The sequence below is a fragment of the Candoia aspera genome, chromosome 18 (genome assembly GCF_035149785.1).
Source record: "Candoia aspera isolate rCanAsp1 chromosome 18, rCanAsp1.hap2, whole genome shotgun sequence".
NCBI classification, from domain to species: domain Eukaryota; kingdom Metazoa; phylum Chordata; class Lepidosauria; order Squamata; family Boidae; genus Candoia; species Candoia aspera.
This window is the reverse complement of record NC_086170.1, coordinates 8633147-8653329: the sequence shown is the minus strand read 5'-3', so window position 1 is coordinate 8653329 and position 20183 is coordinate 8633147. Positions and strand designations below refer to the sequence as shown.

Genomic DNA, 20183 nt, shown 5'->3' with positions numbered 1-20183 from the left:
GGTCTAACTCATCCCCTACTTGCGAGTTAGGACTTGGATGGGAGACCACTAGGAGATCTCCAGCGTGTAGGCTTGATTAGGAGGTTCAGAAGAAAATCTTGGGAAAAATAAATTGCATGATTGCATAGACTGTGAGAAGGAGTGGGTCTAACTCATCCCCTACTTGAGAGTTAGGACTTGGATGGGAGACCACTAGGAGATCTCCGGTGTTGCTGGCTGGGGAATTCTGGGAGTTGAAGTACGCACATCTTAAAGTTGCCATGTCTGAGGCTGCTCTAGAGGTGGCAAATGGACCAAGCGCATTCAAGAGCCAGCGAGAAGTGTGATGCAAAAGAAAGCCCTCTTTAAAAATATGCAATCTGGGCTAATTGCAGACGAATCCTAGAGTTGGAAGGGACCTCCGAGGTCATCTAGTCCAACCCCTGGCTGGGTGAAGAATTCACAAGAGCCTCTTGGATAGATGACCCTCCAGCCTCTTTTTGAAGACCTCCCTTGAAGAAAATCTCCACTGGCTGAGAGCTGATATAATCAGGATTCTTGAACAGATGTTTTTCTCCTGCTTTCCTACTTAAAAAGCACTCAACTATGTATTAAATTGAAAACAGTATATAGCCCGCTTTATCTTGGGCAAGGGGTTGGATTGGATGATCTCTATGGACACCATTTCAACTGTTCCATTCCAGGATTCGACGCTTTAACCTGGATTCCTGCTACGGGCAGGGGGTTGGACTAGATGACCTCCAAGACCCCTTCCGACTTTTCTTGACTGCAATTTCGGCAGTTTCGGCAGACCCAAGGCATTCTGGCTGGCCTTGTGGCTGCAGCGCATCCTTTGCTTAAGCTTTTTTGTTTTGTTTTGCCAGAACTCACAAAACCTGCCGGGGGCAGGACGGGGGGGGGGGCACCAGGCAGGACAGGTGTTCCATTGTCCCTGCCAGGCTTTATCGCTGTCCCTTTCTGCGCCTCCGTCCTCCATGCAGCTATCTGCAGCCTGGCACAATGGAGACCGCCTCCAGACAGCTGATTTATGGCACTGCCACCTTTGCCAAGCGATGGCCGGCTGTCAAGCTTGGGGTGGCATCTGGTGAATTGCACAGATAGCCCTTATCACCGTCTTTGCAGCTTTCCTGGGGTGGGGCTATTCCCCCAACCCTGGAATGTCAACCCCTTTTGCTGAAGAACGAAGGACGGAGGCTCCTTGAAGACGCTTTCCGTTGGCGCTCGCTTTACGGTGCCCAGATCTGGGCTGCTATCCTACAGAGGGCCACTAAGGGGCAGCAACAGTTGACATTTTCCCTCCCGCCTCCCCAACCCCTAGTGGTCCTCCAGAGAATAGCAGCCCCGACAGGGCAATTACATTGGGGGGCTGGCTAGTGATGTTGCACGTGCCCCTGTTTCAGATGGCTCAGGAATTAAATGTAAATATAATTGCTGTTTTAAAAAAACATGCAGAGATGAATGGTGGGGGGTCACTATTCGGAAAGCAGGTCATTTTTTAAACTCTGCGATCAAACCTGATCTGCGCCACAGCTCCGAAACGTTCCTTCCATCCCAGTTTACATTTGTGGAACAACCCAGGTGCCCTGTTGGAGTTATTTTTATTTCTAAGGATTTCTTCGGAACCTAGAAAAGGAAGATACAGCCAGTAGGTTTTGCAGCGTGTCAGCCAACCCCTCCCCCCTTTTTTTTTCAATGAAAAGAATCCAAAACCAACATTTTCTGGATTTGCACCGCTGGCTTAACCAGGCTGTTGAATTTGATGCCTCTGCCCTGGAATGTTTGAAAGTGGGGTATGTGGAGGTCATCTAGTCCAGATGGCTTCCAGCCTCTCTTGAACTACCTCGGAGTAGTGCTTTGTACCCTTAGGGCACTCTTCCTCAAGTCCAACTAAAATAAATAATAAAAATAATAAAACAATACAAATATAAATATAAATGTATTTGTATTTAAATAAAAATATATAAAATTATGTTAAAATAAATATAAATATAAATATAAAATAAATAAATCTCCTTCCTTGTAATTTCATAGAATGGAAGGGGCTTGTGAGATCATCTAGACCAGCCCCATGCTCAGTGCAGGCATTCAAGTCAGAATGTAGGATCACTGAACATAAAAGTTGGAAGGAATCTTGGTGAGCCTCTAGTCCAGTATATTTTTCAACCTTGGCCATTTAAAGAGGGGTGGACCTCAATTCCCAGAATTCCCCAGCCAGCGTGAGGGCTGGGGAATTCCCATGGCTGGCTGGGGAATTCTGGGAGTTGAGGTCCACCCCTCTTAAAGTGGTCAAGGTTGAGAAACACTAGTCCAACCCGCTGCCTGGTGCAGTAATCCACTCCTCCAGTGTAGAACCTATCACATCAAGTGGCAGCCAGTTCCACCGGCTTCCCGTTCAGAAATCCTCCCTGAAGTCCATCCAAACGTGGCTTCATTGTAGTTTAAATCCACAGTTTCTTGCCTGGTCTGTTGGACCAATCCTGCCCCAATTTCTACAGAACAGCTGCCTTTGGATTCTGCCCCAGTACATTGTCGATGACGGGAAAGGTGGAAAATCTGAATTTCCTGCCGGAGAAGACAATCTGGGCCAGAAAGAAACACAACATTCCCTGAATCCATAGCTTGGAAAGACTTGCAAAGCTTGGTGGTGGCATGCCGGCTTTCCCCATGTCCTCCGGATGGGTTGGATTACAGCTCCCATAAGCCCCAGCCAGCAGGATTAAAGAGCCCCTGTGCATTGCCATATCTCACCACGAACCTTTTGGCGGATGGCCTTTTATGCAATCTTTTTTAATCCCACCGCAGACCCCCTTTGGTGCCAGGATCTCTGATTGTCTGCACCAATTCGCCAGCCCCTGGAAAATCACCCATTCCCTGTCCTTCTATGCAGATATTTCAGGATTCCCCATAATTCACGATCCCTCCGTTTCATCCGGGGACCTTGACATACTAACCAGCTTCAAATCAAACCCTGTTCAGAAAACCTTTCTTTTGAATGAAATCCAGTTTTGATGGGACCTTGGAGATGCTGAAGACCTTGGAGAATGGTGGGGTCCAGCTTCCGATTAACAATTTTAAATTTCCGAATAACTTTGGGGCTGGGCATCTTGGCATTTTCCAGCCAATCCCCCATTTCACAGAACCACACAATCACACAATCACACAATCAGAATCACACAATCGCACAATCATAGAATCAGAATCACACGATCACACAATCATAGAATCAGAATCACACGATCACAGAATCAGAATCACAGAATCACAGAACCATGGAGTTGGAAGGGACCTTGGAGGTCTCCTAGTCCAACCCCCTGCCCGAGGCATTGTCGTCACCATCACCACCATGTGCTTCTAACCCCACCAAGGATGTCCTTCAGCCCCCACCTTACCTGCGCCTTCTTTTTTAGCACAGGCAGAACAATCCGCAGAGAAATCTAAAACCCCCAACCCTGCAAATTTCCCCACCATCACCACCCCAAGGAGCCACAGAGAGATTTTGTCAGCCACAGGGACGTTGTTGAAAATGCGAACGGTGCATTAACGCCCTTGAGAGAGGAGACTGACCTGGAAAAGAAGAAAACTGGTCCAGATAAAAACTTTGCAGGCGTCAAGAATGAACGTTTTGTCGATGTCTCCATGTCTACAGTTGGGCAATGCCACAATATCTATCACAAGGACTGCGATATCTCTAATTACAGTTAAAATAATCATAGTTAATTAAATTTCAGGGAGTGAAGTTGGGGAAAGAACGCTTGTACTGGCTAGGACATGACACAATCTTCCTTCCAGGAGAGAAGAAAAAACCCACATTTGGGGACTGATGGAAACAGGAAAGGGAGTTGGGTTGCGAAGGACCGGTGGCCCATCTCCAAGAGACGCCCATCAATTATCGAGGAGCCCGGCCTCTGCACTGAGAGCAGAGCGGCGCATTTCTTGCTCTGCGGGTTTGAAATATTAAACAGGTTTTTAACGGGGCCTTTCCAGGCAAGAGATGCGAAGGGCCTCGGAGGAATCGCCAGAGGGCATCCGTGCCCCATCCAGGCCTGGATTTTCAGCGTGAAAAGCTTCCCAGCAAGATCAAGGCAGGGAAATCCTCTGCTAAACACAAGGTGCTTTTTGCTAAGAATGGTCTCTGCGTGACGACTTTGCCCTCACGGGCCCCTGCCCCATAAGAGCGACAGAATTAAAAATGATACACATTTTTCAATATTTTCTTTGCATTTTTGCAGAGGTGTCTGCCACGTGCCATCAAGTCAAATCCTTCATTACAGGTCAGCAACTCAGGCTAAATAAGACCTACTGCACAAAATCTGGAGAATTCAGCCCAGAAACGACCCGTAATAAAGATTTGATGGATTTTCTTAATTGGTTTTAAAAAGAAAAATTCAGTGCTTATCTCTTTGAAAATCCCTGTTTCTTCTTCCAGCTCGGTCAACGCCCAGACCAAGAACGGTGCCACACCTTTTTATTTAGCCTGCCAAGAGGGCCACTTGGAGATTATTCAGTACTTGGTCAAAGACTGTGGGGCAGACCCTCACCTATGCGCCAACGATGGGATGACGCCTCTCCATGCTGCCGCTCAGATGGGTCACAACACCGTCATTGTCTGGCTGGTGAGCAGGGGGGACATTGGTGGGGTCAGTATTCGAACAAAAGAGCTTTCCAGATAGTCCTCGCTTAACGACCATTTGTTTAGCGACGGTTCAGACTTATGATGGCGCTAAAACGACTTATGATTGGTCCTTGCACTTATGACCGTCACAGCATCCCGTGGTCCTGTGATCACCATTTTCGACCTTCCCAGCCAGCTTTGGCAAGCAAAATCAATGGGGAACTGTGTGATTCACTTAATGACCATGTGGTTCACTTAATGACCATGTGATTTGCTTAATGACCGTGGTGGTTCACTTAACAACTGCTGCAAAAATGGACATAAAATCAGGATTGGATTCGCTTAACGACCACATCGCTTAGCGATCAAAATTCCAGTCCCAATTGTGGTCGTTAAGCGAGGACTACCCCTACTTGCTATAATTAACACACACACACATATACAATACACACACTGGAGACATTACGCTGGGCACGGCTGCCAACAGATGCTGTCCAGTTAGCAATAAATCTTGACTTTCACCAAATTCCCTGCATCCAGTGACCACCCAACAGTAGAAACTTGGCAATTGCAGCAGGGAGAAGTGAATTTTTTTCTCTCTCTCTTGCAGATAAGAAAAAAGTCATATATATGCAACTTTGCCCTGCACCACTCAGAGGGAAGCCCTGTAAATATTCCACCTCCGGAGTTTAAATCCCAATTTTTTTCCTGCCAAATTTTCGAGTCAATGGCCATTTGGCTGCTATATGTTAGTTGCACTGTCTGCCCCAGTTCGGGCTTCGGCACGATGATTTAATTGTAAGCTGAAATCGTAAGACGGAAAAGGGCCTGTATTTGGAATTATTGCGAGATGGGTAACCCTCCCCCGGACTCCCCACTCATTTTTCTTCCTCTTCCTCGTAGATGAGCTTCACCGACGTCAGCCTTTCGGAGCAGGACAAGGACAGGGCGACTCCCATGCATTTTGCCGCCAGCGGGGGCCATGCCAAAGTCCTGAGCTGGTTGCTCTTACACGGAGGGGAGATTGTGGTGGACAAGTGGGGGGGGACCCCCTTGCACGATGCTGCGGAGAACGGGGAGCTGGAGGTGAGCCCGTGGGAGGCAAAAGATCACCTCTTGGTGACATTTCCCTCCAAGGAAGGATTGGAAGGGGGCAAGAAAGTGCTGCATTCGGTTTAGATGTGGCCCTAGCAAGTCGCTTTTTCTCTGCTAAGCAAGAAGGTTCAGGAGTAGAAGAAAACCCCACCAGTTAAACCCTAAATCTGGGTTAAGCATAGATGGGTGCTGCATCCATCTGGCCCCAATCCGGCTCTTTACTCGTGACTCTCCTGGCTTAGCCCTCACAGCAGGCAGAGCGGAACCGGCGTGTCCCCTGTCCCATTTTAAGGATGCTAGCGCCTTCGGGAAAATGCCAGCAGCTCCAAACGACACACTCCGATATCTGGATATGAAACCGCTTTGACCGTTTCCTTTACCAGCTGCAGGAACAAAGAGCTGGTTGGGGTTGGGTTGAGTCTTGCGAACCCAGAAAAGGTGTTCGTTCAGGGACACATTGGTGCAGGCCCTCCAGAAGGGGTCTCTTCTGGCAATTTTGGCCTAGAAGCTGAGGGGAGTGCCCCTGGGTTAGTTGTGGGGTTTATCAGTGATAGAATGCCGGAATGGGAGGGTCGGAAGGGGCCACAGAGGTCATCTAGTCCAACTCCCTGTCCAGGGCAGGAATCCAGATTGAAGTATAGAAGCCTAGAATGGAAGGATCAGAAGGGACCACAGAGGTCATCTAGTCCAGCCCCCGGCTTTTGGCTCACCCATGTCCTCTTCTCCCCTCAGTGCTGTCAGATCCTTGTGGTCAACGGTGTCGACCTGAGCCTCCGGGACCAGGACGGCTACACGGCGGCCGACCTCGCCGATTACAACGGCCACCAGCAGTGCGCCCAGTACCTGCGGACGGTGGAGAACCTGGTGCAGATTCACGGGACGGGGGGGGAGGAGAGCAGCTCAGCTTGCCAACAGGGGGCGGAGTGGGGCTGGGATGAGCATGGATGAGCATAAGGGGACCTGGAGGTGCTAAAGTTGCCTCGGACTGATCCTTTCATCCAGGACACCCCGATGGGGTGATTTCAGCCACACTAGATCTGGACAGCCCTTCTTTCCATTTCTGGAGGATAAAGTCCAGTTTGGCCTCTCCTGCAATTCTAGGGAACGGATGGATGGATGGATGGATGGATGGAATAATTGATCACTCCTGTGCCATCCAATCAGCGTCCGCTCTTAGCAACCACATAGACAGACCAATATTCTTCCTTTATTTTCTCCTGGTGTTACTGCCCTCCTTTGTTTTTTCCTCTTCGCTATTCTTTTTCATCCCCCCTCCCTTTCTTATTGCTTCTTTCATTTTAGTTCAATTTATTTATTTTCCATTTCTGTTATTCCATTTCCCCCCCTCCTCTTTCAATTCATCTGTTTTCTCTGCCCCCTCCTGTTTTATTTAATAAATATAGCCAAATAACCACTGCCACAATTTAGAAAAAACTTCAGTGTTCCATAGAAGCTGGGATGATGTTCCCGACGTCCTCATCTTTCATGATGACGTCATGGTGCACGCCATGTCACTTATTTTATTTTATTTTATTTTATTTTATTTTATCTTATTTATCTTATTTTATATTTTATATTTTATATTTTATATTTTATATTTTATATTTTATATTTTATTTTATTTTGTTTTTATTTTAATTTAATTTAATTTAATTTAATTTAATTTAATTTAATTTAATTTAATTTTATTTTATTTTATTTTATTTTATTTTATTTTATATTTTATTCTGTTTATTTTATTTTATATTTTAGTTTAGTTTAGTTTATATTTTAGTTTATATTTTGATTTATTTATTTTATATTTTATTTTATTTATTTTATATTTTGTTTTGTTTTGTTTATATTTTATTTTATTTTATTTATTTTATTTATTAAATTTATGCACTGCCCATCTCACTATAAAAGCTACTTCTTCCCATTGCCACCTTCTGTGCAACAGCCAAAAGTTACTGGGAAAACTGGTGGAGTGGATCCTGGCTAACCTCAACCAGTGCACTGTATTTTCTTTTTGATTTATTTTTTTCTTGCGTGGATGTTTTTTTCCCACCAATCTCCCCACGCAGGCTGGCACTCGACATCACCTGTGTGCTTCTCCCATCCTCATAGATTTCAGGCCTCCTCCTTGAGAGAGGGAAAAAACCCTGCTTTTAAAGAGCTTTCCAGTGCCGGTGGGAGGCCATCAGCTGATGTTACCCAGGGCACCGGTGGCAAATGCTGCCGGCATTGCTTAGGGGACGAGGCGGGCGCTGCGATGTCGCGCAGCCCCAAGGGATCGACCCAGCACTGTTATTTTATGCTCTCTTCTCTGCGGGTTGAGCCTTGGGCTGCGACGGACGGAGCGGCGCCCGTTTTCCCAGCAGCATGGGCAACGTAAGAGGGGTCCCTGGGGTGGGTGGATGGGTGCGGTTTTGAGGCCATGCATGGCGCACATGCACACTCGTTTTGGGCTTCCCCGGGAACCTGGTAGGGGCGGTGCCCTCCAGCAATGTTGGCATTGCGCGCCCACCATGCCCACCATTGGCCAAAAATTCCGGGTATTGCACCTGTCTGCGGAATGCCAGCCCCCCCCCCCCTTTACACCGGGGAAGTTGGGAAGCAGAGCCGCCCAGAATTCCCGGCAACGTTGCAGGCTGGAGCCTCATTCCTGGCTGAAATGAAGCCCGCGCGGGGGGCATTCCCCTTCGATTCCCTTTTCCCGCCTCTTTCCCCCCTTTTGCGGGGGGGGGGACCCAGCCCATTGGCATAATCAGAGTTTAACGCAGATGCCAACAATGGGGGACCAGGGCCCTTGCTGCATTCCTGCGGAAGAAACACCCCCTCTTCCGGCCCCCAGCTTCCCGTTGCTGCGGTGGTGCCCCGATAAACACAAGGGCAATTAAATGCCAATCAAAGGCAGACAAGGAGGAAAGTAAAGGTGGCTTAGATCTAATCTGAACCACTTGCTTTGCTTAGCGCTGATCTTCCCTGCTCTGTTTTTGGCTTCCCACAATGCCCAGGGCTGGGCTGGGGACGGGGCATTGTATTGTGTTGTGTGTATTTGTTGGGGTATGGCCTGTGCTGGGTGAAGCTGGGTTCAGGGTTTTGTCACTGGTGGCATCACTGGTCCCTATCTCCTAGAACACTAGAGTGAAAATGACCCAAGTGATCATCTAGTCTCACCCACTCCTGGGCAGCAAGCCAGAGCAAAGCACTGAATCCTCCAGTGGCAAAGTGAGAAGAGAGCTTGGCAATCCTCTGGTCCAGTGTTTCTCAACGTTGGCAACTTTAGAATGTGTGGACTTCAACTCCCAGAATTCCCCAGCCAGCCATCTTGGCTGGGGAATTCTGGGAGTTGAAGTCCACACATCTTAAGGTTGAGAAACAATGCTCCAGCCTTGGATTCTGCTCAGAGTCCAAATTAAAGGATAGGATTCTAGAATGGCCAGGTGGGAAGGGACCCTGGAGATCATCTTGTCCAGCCCCTGTCCCTACAGGGCCCCAGTCGCCCTGAAGCTAATATCCCCCCCTCCCTTCTCTTGGTGACCCCAAGTTCCCAGCTCAACTTTGGCTGTTTATTTCTTTGAAAAGATTCTTTGAACAAACCCCCAATCCCGATCAGCCGAAGGCTGGTCCTCTGCAAAGCCAAACCCCTGCAATGCTGCGTGCGCCTGCCACATGCTCTCAAGAGCCCTGATTTGCCCCCTGCCATTGCATGTCCAATCCTGAAAACTGGGGGGCAGCAGGCCCAGGACGGGCTAAAAGCCACTTCCTTGGGTCCTTGCAGGTGGGAGGTTCTGGGTTTGAGGGAGGCCTCGGCGTTGAGCAGAAGCCACGTGATGTCCTGCTGCTTGGTGGCACCCTTGACACTTCCTCTCCATCTCCCCTAGAGCGTGGAGCACCGGGTGCTGTCCCGAGACCCGTCTGCCGATGTGGAGCTCAGGCAGCCGGACTCCGGCCTGTCCTCGCCCCACACCACCGTCTCCGCCCCGCAGACCCACTTCGACTTCGGCTCCCCCAGCAGCATCTTCTCCAATTACGATTCCTGCCCCTCGAGTCAGTCCAGCACTGGAGAGAAGAGGAGCCACACGGGGCCACGTAAGCATGCCCCGGGGGCACCACTGATGCTCAGGCCCCGGGCAGTCCAGCCTGGCGCTGAGGTCTGACGCATTGGCTTTGAATCGCCGTGCACGGCTTGGCCGAGGGTGGGTTGGCGTCAGCTCAGTTTATCCAACTTTGCGTGCCACGACCGATGTCCCTTGCCCAGTGTACGCTGATGACTCGGTTGCTGTTGGGCGTTGCGACATAAATCACTGGGTGGTGCCCTCTCCAATTTATCAGAAAACTTTCTTGCGAGATTACACAAAGCAGGAAGAGCGAGCCTCCACCTGCTAGGAACGGTTTGCACTTCACATTTCCAACTGTCCTTCCTCCATGCATCCAAAGACCAGGAGTCCCTCTGATGTCTTGCCAATGAGGGCTGGGAATGAGAGGAACTGTAGTCCAATGAGGGCACCAGTTGGGGAAAAGTTGGCACTGTGTTGTAAGTCATGGCTTGCCAACCATTAGAGCAGCATTAATTAAACCAGTGTTTCTCAACCTTGGCAACTTTCAGATCTGTGGACTTCAACTCCCAGAATTCCCCAGCCAGCCTTGCTGGCTGGGGAATTCTGGGAGTTGAAGTCCCCAGATCTGAAAGTTGTCAAGGTTGAGAAACACTGCATTAAACATGCTGTGTGTGAAACCAGCCAAGGAAAGTTCCGCTTATCTATCAAACATAGCTAGTTCCCTCTTACCTGTATGAAAATCCTGACTTGGAGCACGAGCATGTGCAGAGCGTCTTTTAGAAAAGAGGGGCTGAGAAAATGCAAGTTCTTACAGAGCGTCTCCTGCCATGGGGTGGGATTTCACCAAACAAACAGATCAGGCTTTGGAGACTGGCCAAAACAGCCCTGCGCCCTTGGAAACACCAGTCCATAATCCAACTGGTGAAGCTCAATCAAAGCCAGTCTATCAGTGTTGTGTCAGTCCAACCCTTCTTTTTCTTTCCCCCACTTTTGCCCCAGGGGTTCCCGAAACAGCACTCACAGAGATGCAAACATACATGGACATGCTGAATCCGGAGCCGGCCCCAGGGCCCGCAAAGGCAGGGGGCCAAACATCCCCACCCCCGCCTCCCAACTTCCCAGCGCCTCCTCCCCCCTCCCACCCCAAGGGCCTCCCGCCCCCACCGGGCTATCCGGCGCCGAACCCCCCCGAAATGCCGCACACCGCCGAGATCTACGTACAAGCCAAAAACAACCTCCGCCATGTGGACAGTGAAGCTCTCAAACAAGAGGTAAGAAATTAAGGGGGGTGTTGATGCTCCGCCGGTTTGTCCGCCTTTGGTCCAAAAAAGAGAAAATCCAGCATGCCTTTGGGGGGTATTCGGTGGCAATTCGACCAAGGGAGGTTTTCTGGCTGGTGGGGCGGTGAAAGTTTTTCAAACCGTTTTGTTGGCGCAGCAAAACTCTAAAGCAGCTTTTCTTAAACTTGGCAACTTTAAGATGGGTGGACTTCAGCTCCCAGAATTCCCCAGCCAGCCTGCCCAACTTTAACTCTTTCTCCTCCCATTATGCAGCTGTGGGCTATGCCGCCTCTTATCTGACCTCGCCTTAAACTTGCCTTAAAACTTGCCCTTGAATGGGTTTCCCGGCTGATTCGGAAGGAAAAAATGTTTCTGGAAAATGTGTGCTGGGAGGGGGGTGTTGCACGTTAAAAAGGGGGGCAGGGTTTCGATCACGCAGTTGCAGCTGCCATCTTGACTTTTTTGACCTTTTGCAGACACCCCTGGTTTCAAATTAAACCTTTGCCCCTCTCCCTGGCTGTTTCCCCAGGTTTTTTTTTTTTTGGATGGGGTGCCTCAATTTGGGGATCAAAATGTCTGAATTGAAATGATGAAACCTGAAATTGCATTTGGCGCTGGTTCGTTTTTCCTGGCTTGCTGCGAGACCGAATCGTTGATCCAGGATGGCGGTCAAACTGACCTTTCAGTGACCACCAGCTAAGGGAGACCATTCCTGACAAAACAGGCAGTGCAACATGGGTAGTGTGATCCCCCCCCTCCCCTTGATTTCCCTGCAATCCACTGGGGGAGAAAAACACCCTATGAAAATTTGCAAAGACGCTTTTGTCGGTGATGAATGAACCCCCGGAGAGGTTTCGATCTTGCTCACCTCTTCATTTGTACCTCTTTGGCAAGAGTTTTCAGCATGCCAAAGTTGGACTAAATAAACCCAGCCTGATGGGAGTTGCAATCCTTTGCAAGCTGTTGTGCCAAATCATGGAAGTTCGGCCTTTTGTTCCTGCAGTTTCCTACAGTTTTTAATTTTTTTTTAATCAATCGTTCCCATTTCCTTGGCCTGTTCCACTTATGAGATCCAGTCAGTTTCACTAGAAAGTCCCTGGATTCATTTTTTTTTTTCTTATTTTTGAAACGGCTGTCACCTATCACATCCCGGGTACCGCAAGTAAACTGATCTTGCCACTAACAGGAAGCAATTCGACTCATTTGGGCAGACCCCATAACCAAAACCCTTGAGAACAAGTCTTCGGAAAGAGCTGTTAGGGTTTAAGAGACCACCATCGGAAGACGCATGGTGTGTTCTGCAAATAAAGCCGTTGTCACACCGGTGGGAATATCATGTCTGTGCAGATCATCCACAAGACCACCTTTACCCAGTTTAGATCAGTCCCAGCTGCATTTGTTGGGAACCATCTAGCCCAACAACAGCTTTCTCAGGAGTGGGGAGGGACCCTGAGGTCATCTAGCCCAACCCCGCCCCCTGATCATCACAGGGTTCCAAATGGAAGCATGCCTGCCTTTTCTCCTGTGCATTCCTTGCTTTGCATCTGCCATGAGGCGAAACCTGCCAACTCCATTCCCGCTCACCCAAATTTAAAACACCATTACCTGCAGCTCCACTTCTGCATGGTTGTGAGTTCTCTGCGAAAAAAAGCCCAAGTGCAAAGAATTATTTCCCTACACAACCACTTGGTGGACAATGCTTGAATTAACTCGGACCTTGCTCCAGGGTTTCATTAATGATTAACTTCTTTTTTCAGTGGAAGAGGAAACAGGTTAGCAGCCCACCAAAGCTTCTGGCTTTTAATAAATTGTGTTAGTCGGAAACGGTGTTAAAAGAGTCCTGAGCTAGCATAGGCAGGCACCAGGCCCCTCATGAAAAATGAACCCCAATCTTATCCCAAATTGATCTCCGTCAAAAGCATAAGATCTCCTGCTTCGCAGGCTGAAAAAATTTGCAGTAGACTCAAAGCTTCCTCTGGGCTTAGCAAAGGGAGCAAGCTAGGATTCGTGGTTTCTTCTGGTGGCAGGTTCACACGAGGAAAGTGACTCAGCTGCTGATTGTAATTCCTGCCGGCCTGTATTTGTGTGGGCACAGAAAATCCTATGTCGCTGGATGGCAGGGTTTTTCCCTTCTGAGCAAGAATCGCTTATTTGATATCAATTAGACAAATAAATAAATAAATTTTGGTGGCAATGGAAGGGGAGGCGTTGCCAATGGAAGTGGGATTCCCAAATTCAGGAACGGTTTATTAATTCCGAGATTCTCCCAAATGAAGCAGTAGTACCTTTTCTTTATTAGCTGCTAGGAAAACTCATCTGAAGTGGATCACTGGATGGCCATTTAGGGATAGATTCCTGCATTGTTATAGAGCAGTATCGCTCAACCTTGGGAACTTTAAGATGGGTGGACTTCAGCTCCCAGAATCCCCCAGCCAGCCATGCTGGCTGGGGAATTCTGGGAGCTGAAGTCCACCCATCTTAAAGTTCCCAAGGTTGAGAAACACTGGTATAGGGGTTGAATTAGATGATCTCTGGGGTTCCTGCTCCCTCTTCCGTCCTCTGACCCTCTTTAATTTGGATTCTTGCAGGGAGCAGGGGGATGGACTAGATGTCCTCTGCGCTCCCTGCCGTTCTGTGCTTCGGCTAGCAAAATGCAGTATGTTTTTTCCCAGCTCAGATTTTTGGGGAGCTGAAACAGCAATGCCAAGGGGTCACCCAATGCTTGTTTCGAGTTTTCTGGGTTCAGTTCATCGCCCTGCACAACCAGCCTTGTGATTTCTCTCTGCCTTCTGCTTGAGTCCAAAGCTGGGCACTCAGCCCAATCGTTTGGAGCGACCCAGCAGCTCTCTGCACGTCCCCTGAAGTCTGCGTGCCTCCCCCGGGCCTTCCCCGTTGCAAACGGCCTGCTCTGCTCTCAAGGCAGGTTGGGTTTATGCAAAACACATTTGCATCCATTCCTTCTGGAGGTGGTGAAGGACGACCATTTTATTTCCTTTTTTTTTTTGCTATAATTTTTATTAAGAGTTTTGACATGGGCAAAAAACAAAGGTAAAGGTAAAAAAGAAAAAGAAAAAAAGCAAAACAGAAAAAAAAAGATAGCTAGAGAAACAAGAGTCAGAAAAAATCAACGGCTTCCCACCATCTTTTCAACCATTACAAGCTCATTCTCCCTCCTCCCTCTCTGATATTACAAAAAAAACCCTTTGGCCCCTTGTTTCATCCTTTTTCAATCATCAAAGCCATAAATCGCTTGCCTTTTCCCCCCATTTTCAGTAAAAAGCCCATAAAAGGATTCCAGTCTTTTATAAAAGTATTTGAACATTTTATTTCCCACTAGGATGTGGCAGGGAGACAGCGTGCCCCCCCCCCCCGTCTTCTCCGTAGCACCATCAATTGCAGCAATGGGAAATGGGGGGGTGGGATCTGTTTTCTCTGTTTCCCATGTAAATTGGATCTTATGTCATTGAATCTTTGATCTCTGGATCTTCTATCTTTAGCTGAAAGCAAAACTCCAATGCTTTGTCCTTCAGCAAATGTTGAAACCTGCAAAGCATCATCTGGGCAATTTCGGGGGGTTCCACAATTGTGTTCTAGGAAATGGCATTAGACTGCAATATGTTGGGGGCACCCACATCTGGGGGTTTAACAGCTCCAGCTTGCTTTCATAGTATAGTGGTAGATTCCTGCACTGTGTAGGGGTTGGATTGGATGATCTCTGGTGTCCCTTTTCCCTCTTCCGTCCTCTGACCCTCTTTAATTTGGATTCCTGCATGGAGCAGGGGGTTGGACTAGATGTCCTCTGAGCTCCCTGCCATTCCGTGCTTCAATTAGTATACCGCCATATGTCTTTTTTCCAGCTCAGATTTTCAGGGAGCTAAAACAGCGATGCCAAGGGCCCCCCAATTCCCCATAGCCCAGGAAGCTGAAAACAAGAATTGGGGGACCCCTTGGCATCGCTGTCTCAGCTCCCTGAAAATCTGAGCTGGAAAAAAAACATACAGCATTATACCAGCCAAAGCACAGAATGGCGGGGACCTCAGAGGACATCTAATCCAACCCCCTGCTCCAAGCTGGGAAAATTCCTCCATTTTTGGAAATTGACATTCCCTCTATCAGAATCCAGGCCTCTTTTTAACCCTCCCAAACTTCAAACATGGAGAATGGTGTGGAAAAATTCTCCGTCAGGCCCGGAAACTCATCAAGGCCGCTGTGGATTTTGGATTTTTATTTTCTCACGGCCAATGCAACTGCTGTGGCTCGTCTGGCATCACGAAGCTCGACTTTGCCCATGGCTTGGGGCTTCCGACAGATCCACCCTGGGGTCAGGATCCAGGTTTCAAAGTTTCCCCTTGGCTCTTCGAAGGGGTCAGAATTCCTGCAGCGAATCCTGACTGGAGCTGCCCACGTTCCCACCTGATCTTTACTTACGGTTTGTTGGAGACAGAAGCCAAGGATCCCACGGTACTCCCATTGGTCCTCACGTCCCCGTGATGTGCAAGCAGGGAGCAGAGAGGTGTTGCTAATAGAGTCAAAGGCCCCAGTAATTGGAGAGGCCAGCTCACCTGTCTCAGGTGTGCAGGAGGCAGGTGTCAGGTGTCAGGTGTCCTGCAGCTTCAGTCAGCTGGGAAGGCGGCACAGCAGGACAGGTAGCTTTCCTGTGCAGGTAAGAGAACATTGAGTGGTGGAATTAAAAAAACATCTATTTTGTTTCTGGCTTGGCCAGGTGGGAAGAGAACGTTCAGGCTGGGGCATCCTGGGGACGCAAAGGAGATGCCCCCTTTTGATGCTGGGCAGGAGAAAATGTGTAGGTTTTCACTGAAGGGGCGGGTATCTTAAGTCTGGTTCCCCCTTCTAGAGCTTGGCCTGGGATTGGAGTGAGGGAAAACGCCTTTTTGTACAGAATGCTAGACCCATGTGCCACGATGGCTGGGACCGAAAGATAAAAGCCTGCTCGGTGTTCCAGCAGGAACAATGCGCGTTGCAGCAAAAATGGAGGACGTTGCTGGGATTAAAGTGGTTTTTGCTCATGGGGAGAAGTGCAAGGGGGCACAGAAGGGGGCTCCTTGCAAAAAAGTAAAATTATGACTCGAAACAGGGCGAATCTCACCCTAGTTCGGCCTGCTCTGCCAGGGGAGGGTGGCAAAACAAGAATAAGTGTGCAAGCGCACATCCTTGTTCACAAGTGTGGGGGGTCTTAAAGAAAGGGACAGGGGGAAGCTTGAAACAAATTTTTACACCTTGGGCAAGGCTGCCCCCTTGCACTGAAAAATAAGGTAGTTGGCACAGATGCCCTGCCTTTAAAGAAGGTTGCAATTTTTTGCAGTCTTTTGAACACCCTTTGCTCAGTCCCTTCCAGATAGAAGCTGCCTGGAACTGGGGGCTCTCCGGGCATCCTGTCTGATGCTGTGACTTTTGAGCTGGACTCGCTGGGCAAAACGATGAAAGAGAGAAGGAGAAAGCTACAAAATGTATCTATCGACCGAGGATCTCCCCTTGTTCTACAGTTGTGGAAAAAGGGATCTGGATGGAAGCATTCCGGTTTTTGAAAAGCAGTTTTTAAAAAACGCACTCAGCTTCTTGTTCTTCTTCAAGATTTTCCAAGAACAGAACTGGCTATCAGAAATATCTGGCTTGTCTCCCTTTATAGTGGGAGAGAAACAAGCTAGCTTTCCAAAACCAGGGGGAAAAAAACTTTCGAAAGCAAATTCATTTAATTTCAGAGAAATTTGCCAGCCAGGCTCCATTGCCTTTGCCGAATCCCGAGTAGGTGCCCTTTGAAGAGGGTGTTTTTCATTTGGATCTCTTTCATCTTCAAGTTTTAAAAAAGGAGTGTGTTTTACGCTGGACGATCTCTATAGAATCAGAGAACTGACTCTAGAGATCATCAGCTCCGACCATTAGGAAACGCTTCCAACCAAAACTCACTTCTGTAGAATTCAAATGCCCCAGTTTTGTTGCAGTCCACACTGATGTGATCATCGGTGCAGATCAAGGAGAAACAATGGCTTCTGTTGATGGCACTACTGATTTCTTTGACGATGAAAACACCCTCATTTGTAAAAAAACACCCTTCCATCGACTTGGCTAACCATCTTGTTTCCCCAGACCCACTTCCTGCGTAGCTAGGCAACACAAATTGAAGCAACCTCAGGAGCTGCTTTGCAAATCCAGGTTAAATATTAACCAGTTCCTGCTACCGAGGTGATCCTGGCCACTTTAAGCATTGATTACGTGCAGGGGGTTGGACTAGAAGACCTCAAAGGTCCCTTCCAGCCTGGAGATTCTGAGTCAGTTTGGACTCGTAGCGATCCCACAGATCGGTATTCCTCAGCCTCAGCCATTTTAAGATGTGTGGACTTCAACTCCCAGAATTCCACCAGCCAGCTAGGCAAAGCAGAGTTCTGGGATGGGAGACCACCAGGTCAAGGAAGGGAAGTTGACAAATAGAGGGAGGAATGTCAGGTTTTGTTTCAAAGAAATAAGGGGAGAAAGACTGGGCTCCCCCTCCCCGCAACCTGCCAAGTTTTGTTTCAAAGACAAAAAAATCTGAGGTTCGTTAATATTTATAAATAAAAATCACAAGGGGAGAAAGTGCCCCCCCCCCAGCATGTTTCCTTACCAACTTAAGCATTTTCTTGGGGGGGGGGGTCTATTCAGTCTATCAATGCCACCTCTCGTTCCCTGCTGATTCTAGCAGGCCCAACCCGGCTCTGTTGAGACAGGAGGGGGCCCGCTGTGTCTCTGCATGATTTATCTTGGAGCCCCTGTGTGCTTCGGGGGGGGGGGTGTCTGTGCAAATGAGAATAAAAAAACTCTGCCTTCGTTGCTGCCCCGGGCATCTGGGCACGCTGGGTGTTGGTTGTGCTGAGAAAGCAAACTCCAAGAATAATGGCAGAATCATCGCTTCATGATAACTGAAGTTGGAATTTGGCCTCCTGTGCGTAGGGAGAGGGCGATTCTGCAGGCTGGCCTTCCGTTGCCCAGCCATGGAGCTTGGAGCCGTTCGTGGGGGTGTGGAAAGGGTGAGATCAGCAGCTTCTTATTAGCTATGACGAGGAATGAAACCAACTTTCTCAGAAATGCTCAATTTCATTCATTCATACACACACACACACACACACACAAAATTTTTATTAGGGAAAAATGTTGTGCAGAGTTAAAAGCTACAGAAACGTAAATTAGAAAAGAGGGGAAAGATACGAAAAGCTAAAAGAAAAAGTGAAAAACAGTACAAGCCGAAGAGAGCGAGAGAAAGGAAAAGGAAAAAAATAAAGGAATATTAAAGAAGTGACTTCCGATCCTCTTCGCAGCAGTTGCAAACAGGGTGAAGACTGTTTCCGCCCTCCCAGATTCCCCCCTTCTCATAAACGACCCTTTTTAATCAGTAAAAGAAAAAACACTCAGTTTCCCATTTCGTTAGCTCTGCCGTGGGTTTATTAGCAGCTCAGCTGAGTGGGCCTGTCCTACACTGCAGGGTTGTTGTGAGGATGTCCCGCAGCTAGTTCGGGTCCTACAGCATTGCTACTGATTTTTTTTTTAATGGTGCCCAATTTAAATCTGAATACCTGTTTGTAGCTGTGGGTGGGCAGCAAAATCAGAAAAGACCAGGCCTTGCAAAGACCCAATCGGGCACATAGGCCAGAAGACTTGGAGGATAGATGTCTGTCTGCAAAGTGGGGTTGCAAAAGGCAAGCAGCAGGTTGCTAATGTGGGATCTGCAAAAATAAATTTTTGGGGGGGAGGAGCTTGTAACAAATTGGGCATCACCAGCTGTTCCATCATCTCAAGCCGCAGAAAATCAAAATTAGCAATGCAATAATGCAATTTAAAATGTAATAAAAAATCAATGTTTCTGCAATAAGATCATCTTTTTCTCCCTGATGCTTGCATTTCAACTCCCAGAATTCCTCAGCCGTCGCTGAGAAATTCTGGGAGTAGATCACCACCCATCAAAACAGAGGGGCTGTTTTGACCAGCTTCTGCAGGCTGGAGATCTGTTAGGCAGCATAAAAGTACACCCATAAAATTCAAACCTGTGCTCCACATTCAACACCTCAGCCAGGCTTAAAAATTTATGTTTTTTAAATTGCCAGCAGTAAAAGGCAATTTACAAATCTGTAAATTGCAAAGCGTAGCCTCACCAAAAATGAAGTTTGGGAAGGGGGGGGTTGGGGTGCCAAAAGAGCCCCTCACCCCTTGAGTTAAAGAAATCAACAATCCATGTTTAGGATTGTTAAATGAACAGATAGTGCTTAAACGCAGCTCTATCTGTTCGTTCTGCAAAAAAAAGGTTTGCAAGGCCAAACTCGTTTCTCAGCATCCAAAATTACATTAAAGAAAACGCTTGCCTTTCAGACACAGTTAAGTGATATCTGTGTGTGTGTGTGTGTGTGTGTGTGCGCGCGCAGAAGCCTAAGCCATTTGTGTGAGTGTGTGCAACTGGCAATTTAATTTAAGCCCTAAGCCTTCCCCGGTTGCTTTTAAACCCCTTTCCGGATACCAAGAGAAGCCCCATACTTGAGCCATGATTTCTGGGGCCACAAACAAACCATCTTTCCTGCACCTTTGCAACATGGCTTTATCAGCAATAAGGGGAATGTCCAAAAGCAGGCAGCTAAATTGAAACAGAGCCAAAGGACCTTTAAAACTTTTTTTTTTTTTCTCCTGGTCTGGTTAGCAGCAAGTTTTCCCTTGTTCTGCGAGGCTGGAATGCAAATTTCCTTTTTCTGGTTGGCCTAGAGGGCATGTCCAACCAGTTCAACTCCTGTCGCTTCCCCCAAAGGAACCGGGGGCCGTGGCAAATGTCCCCAGCCCTTAGTATTCCGGTCTGTAAAATGGGTCCAAACCCAGTGCTTCTTGCAAGCCTTTGCAACGGCGCAGGTTCCTGGCTCTGTGGTCCAACTCATGCCCTGGTTTTTCAGCTCACCTGCCAAGAACTGCAACAGAGTGACTCCAGCAGGAGATCAAGAAATTTCAGCAAACAACCCAGCACGGGAGATTACTATAAACGCCTGGGTGGCATTGGAGAACAACGCGGGAGAACTAAGATGGCCCACAGCGAGGAGGTGAGAACGCCCCTCCCGTTGCCCGGAATCAGTACCATGGACAGCGGGCAAGAGATTTGCGGATCCCTTAGCTTAATTTGAATTTTTC

The 20183-nt window shown here is 48.2% G+C and overlaps 1 protein-coding gene across 1 annotated transcript in view; it reads left to right on the top strand.

Annotated features, from left to right (window-relative positions):
- The window catches only part of LOC134507201 (espin-like), a 50930-nt gene that overhangs the window by 8827 nt on the left and 21920 nt on the right, over positions 1–20183 (top strand). The window contains exons 3-9 of the mRNA XM_063317697.1: positions 4427–4613; positions 5516–5698; positions 6440–6571; positions 9574–9743; positions 10712–11021; positions 15475–15693; positions 19952–20095. Of these exons, the coding sequence (XP_063173767.1) occupies positions 4427–4613; positions 5516–5698; positions 6440–6571; positions 9574–9743; positions 10712–11021; positions 15475–15693; positions 19952–20095 (1345 nt within the window). The remainder of the gene's footprint in view (positions 1–4426; positions 4614–5515; positions 5699–6439; positions 6572–9573; positions 9744–10711; positions 11022–15474; positions 15694–19951; positions 20096–20183) is intronic.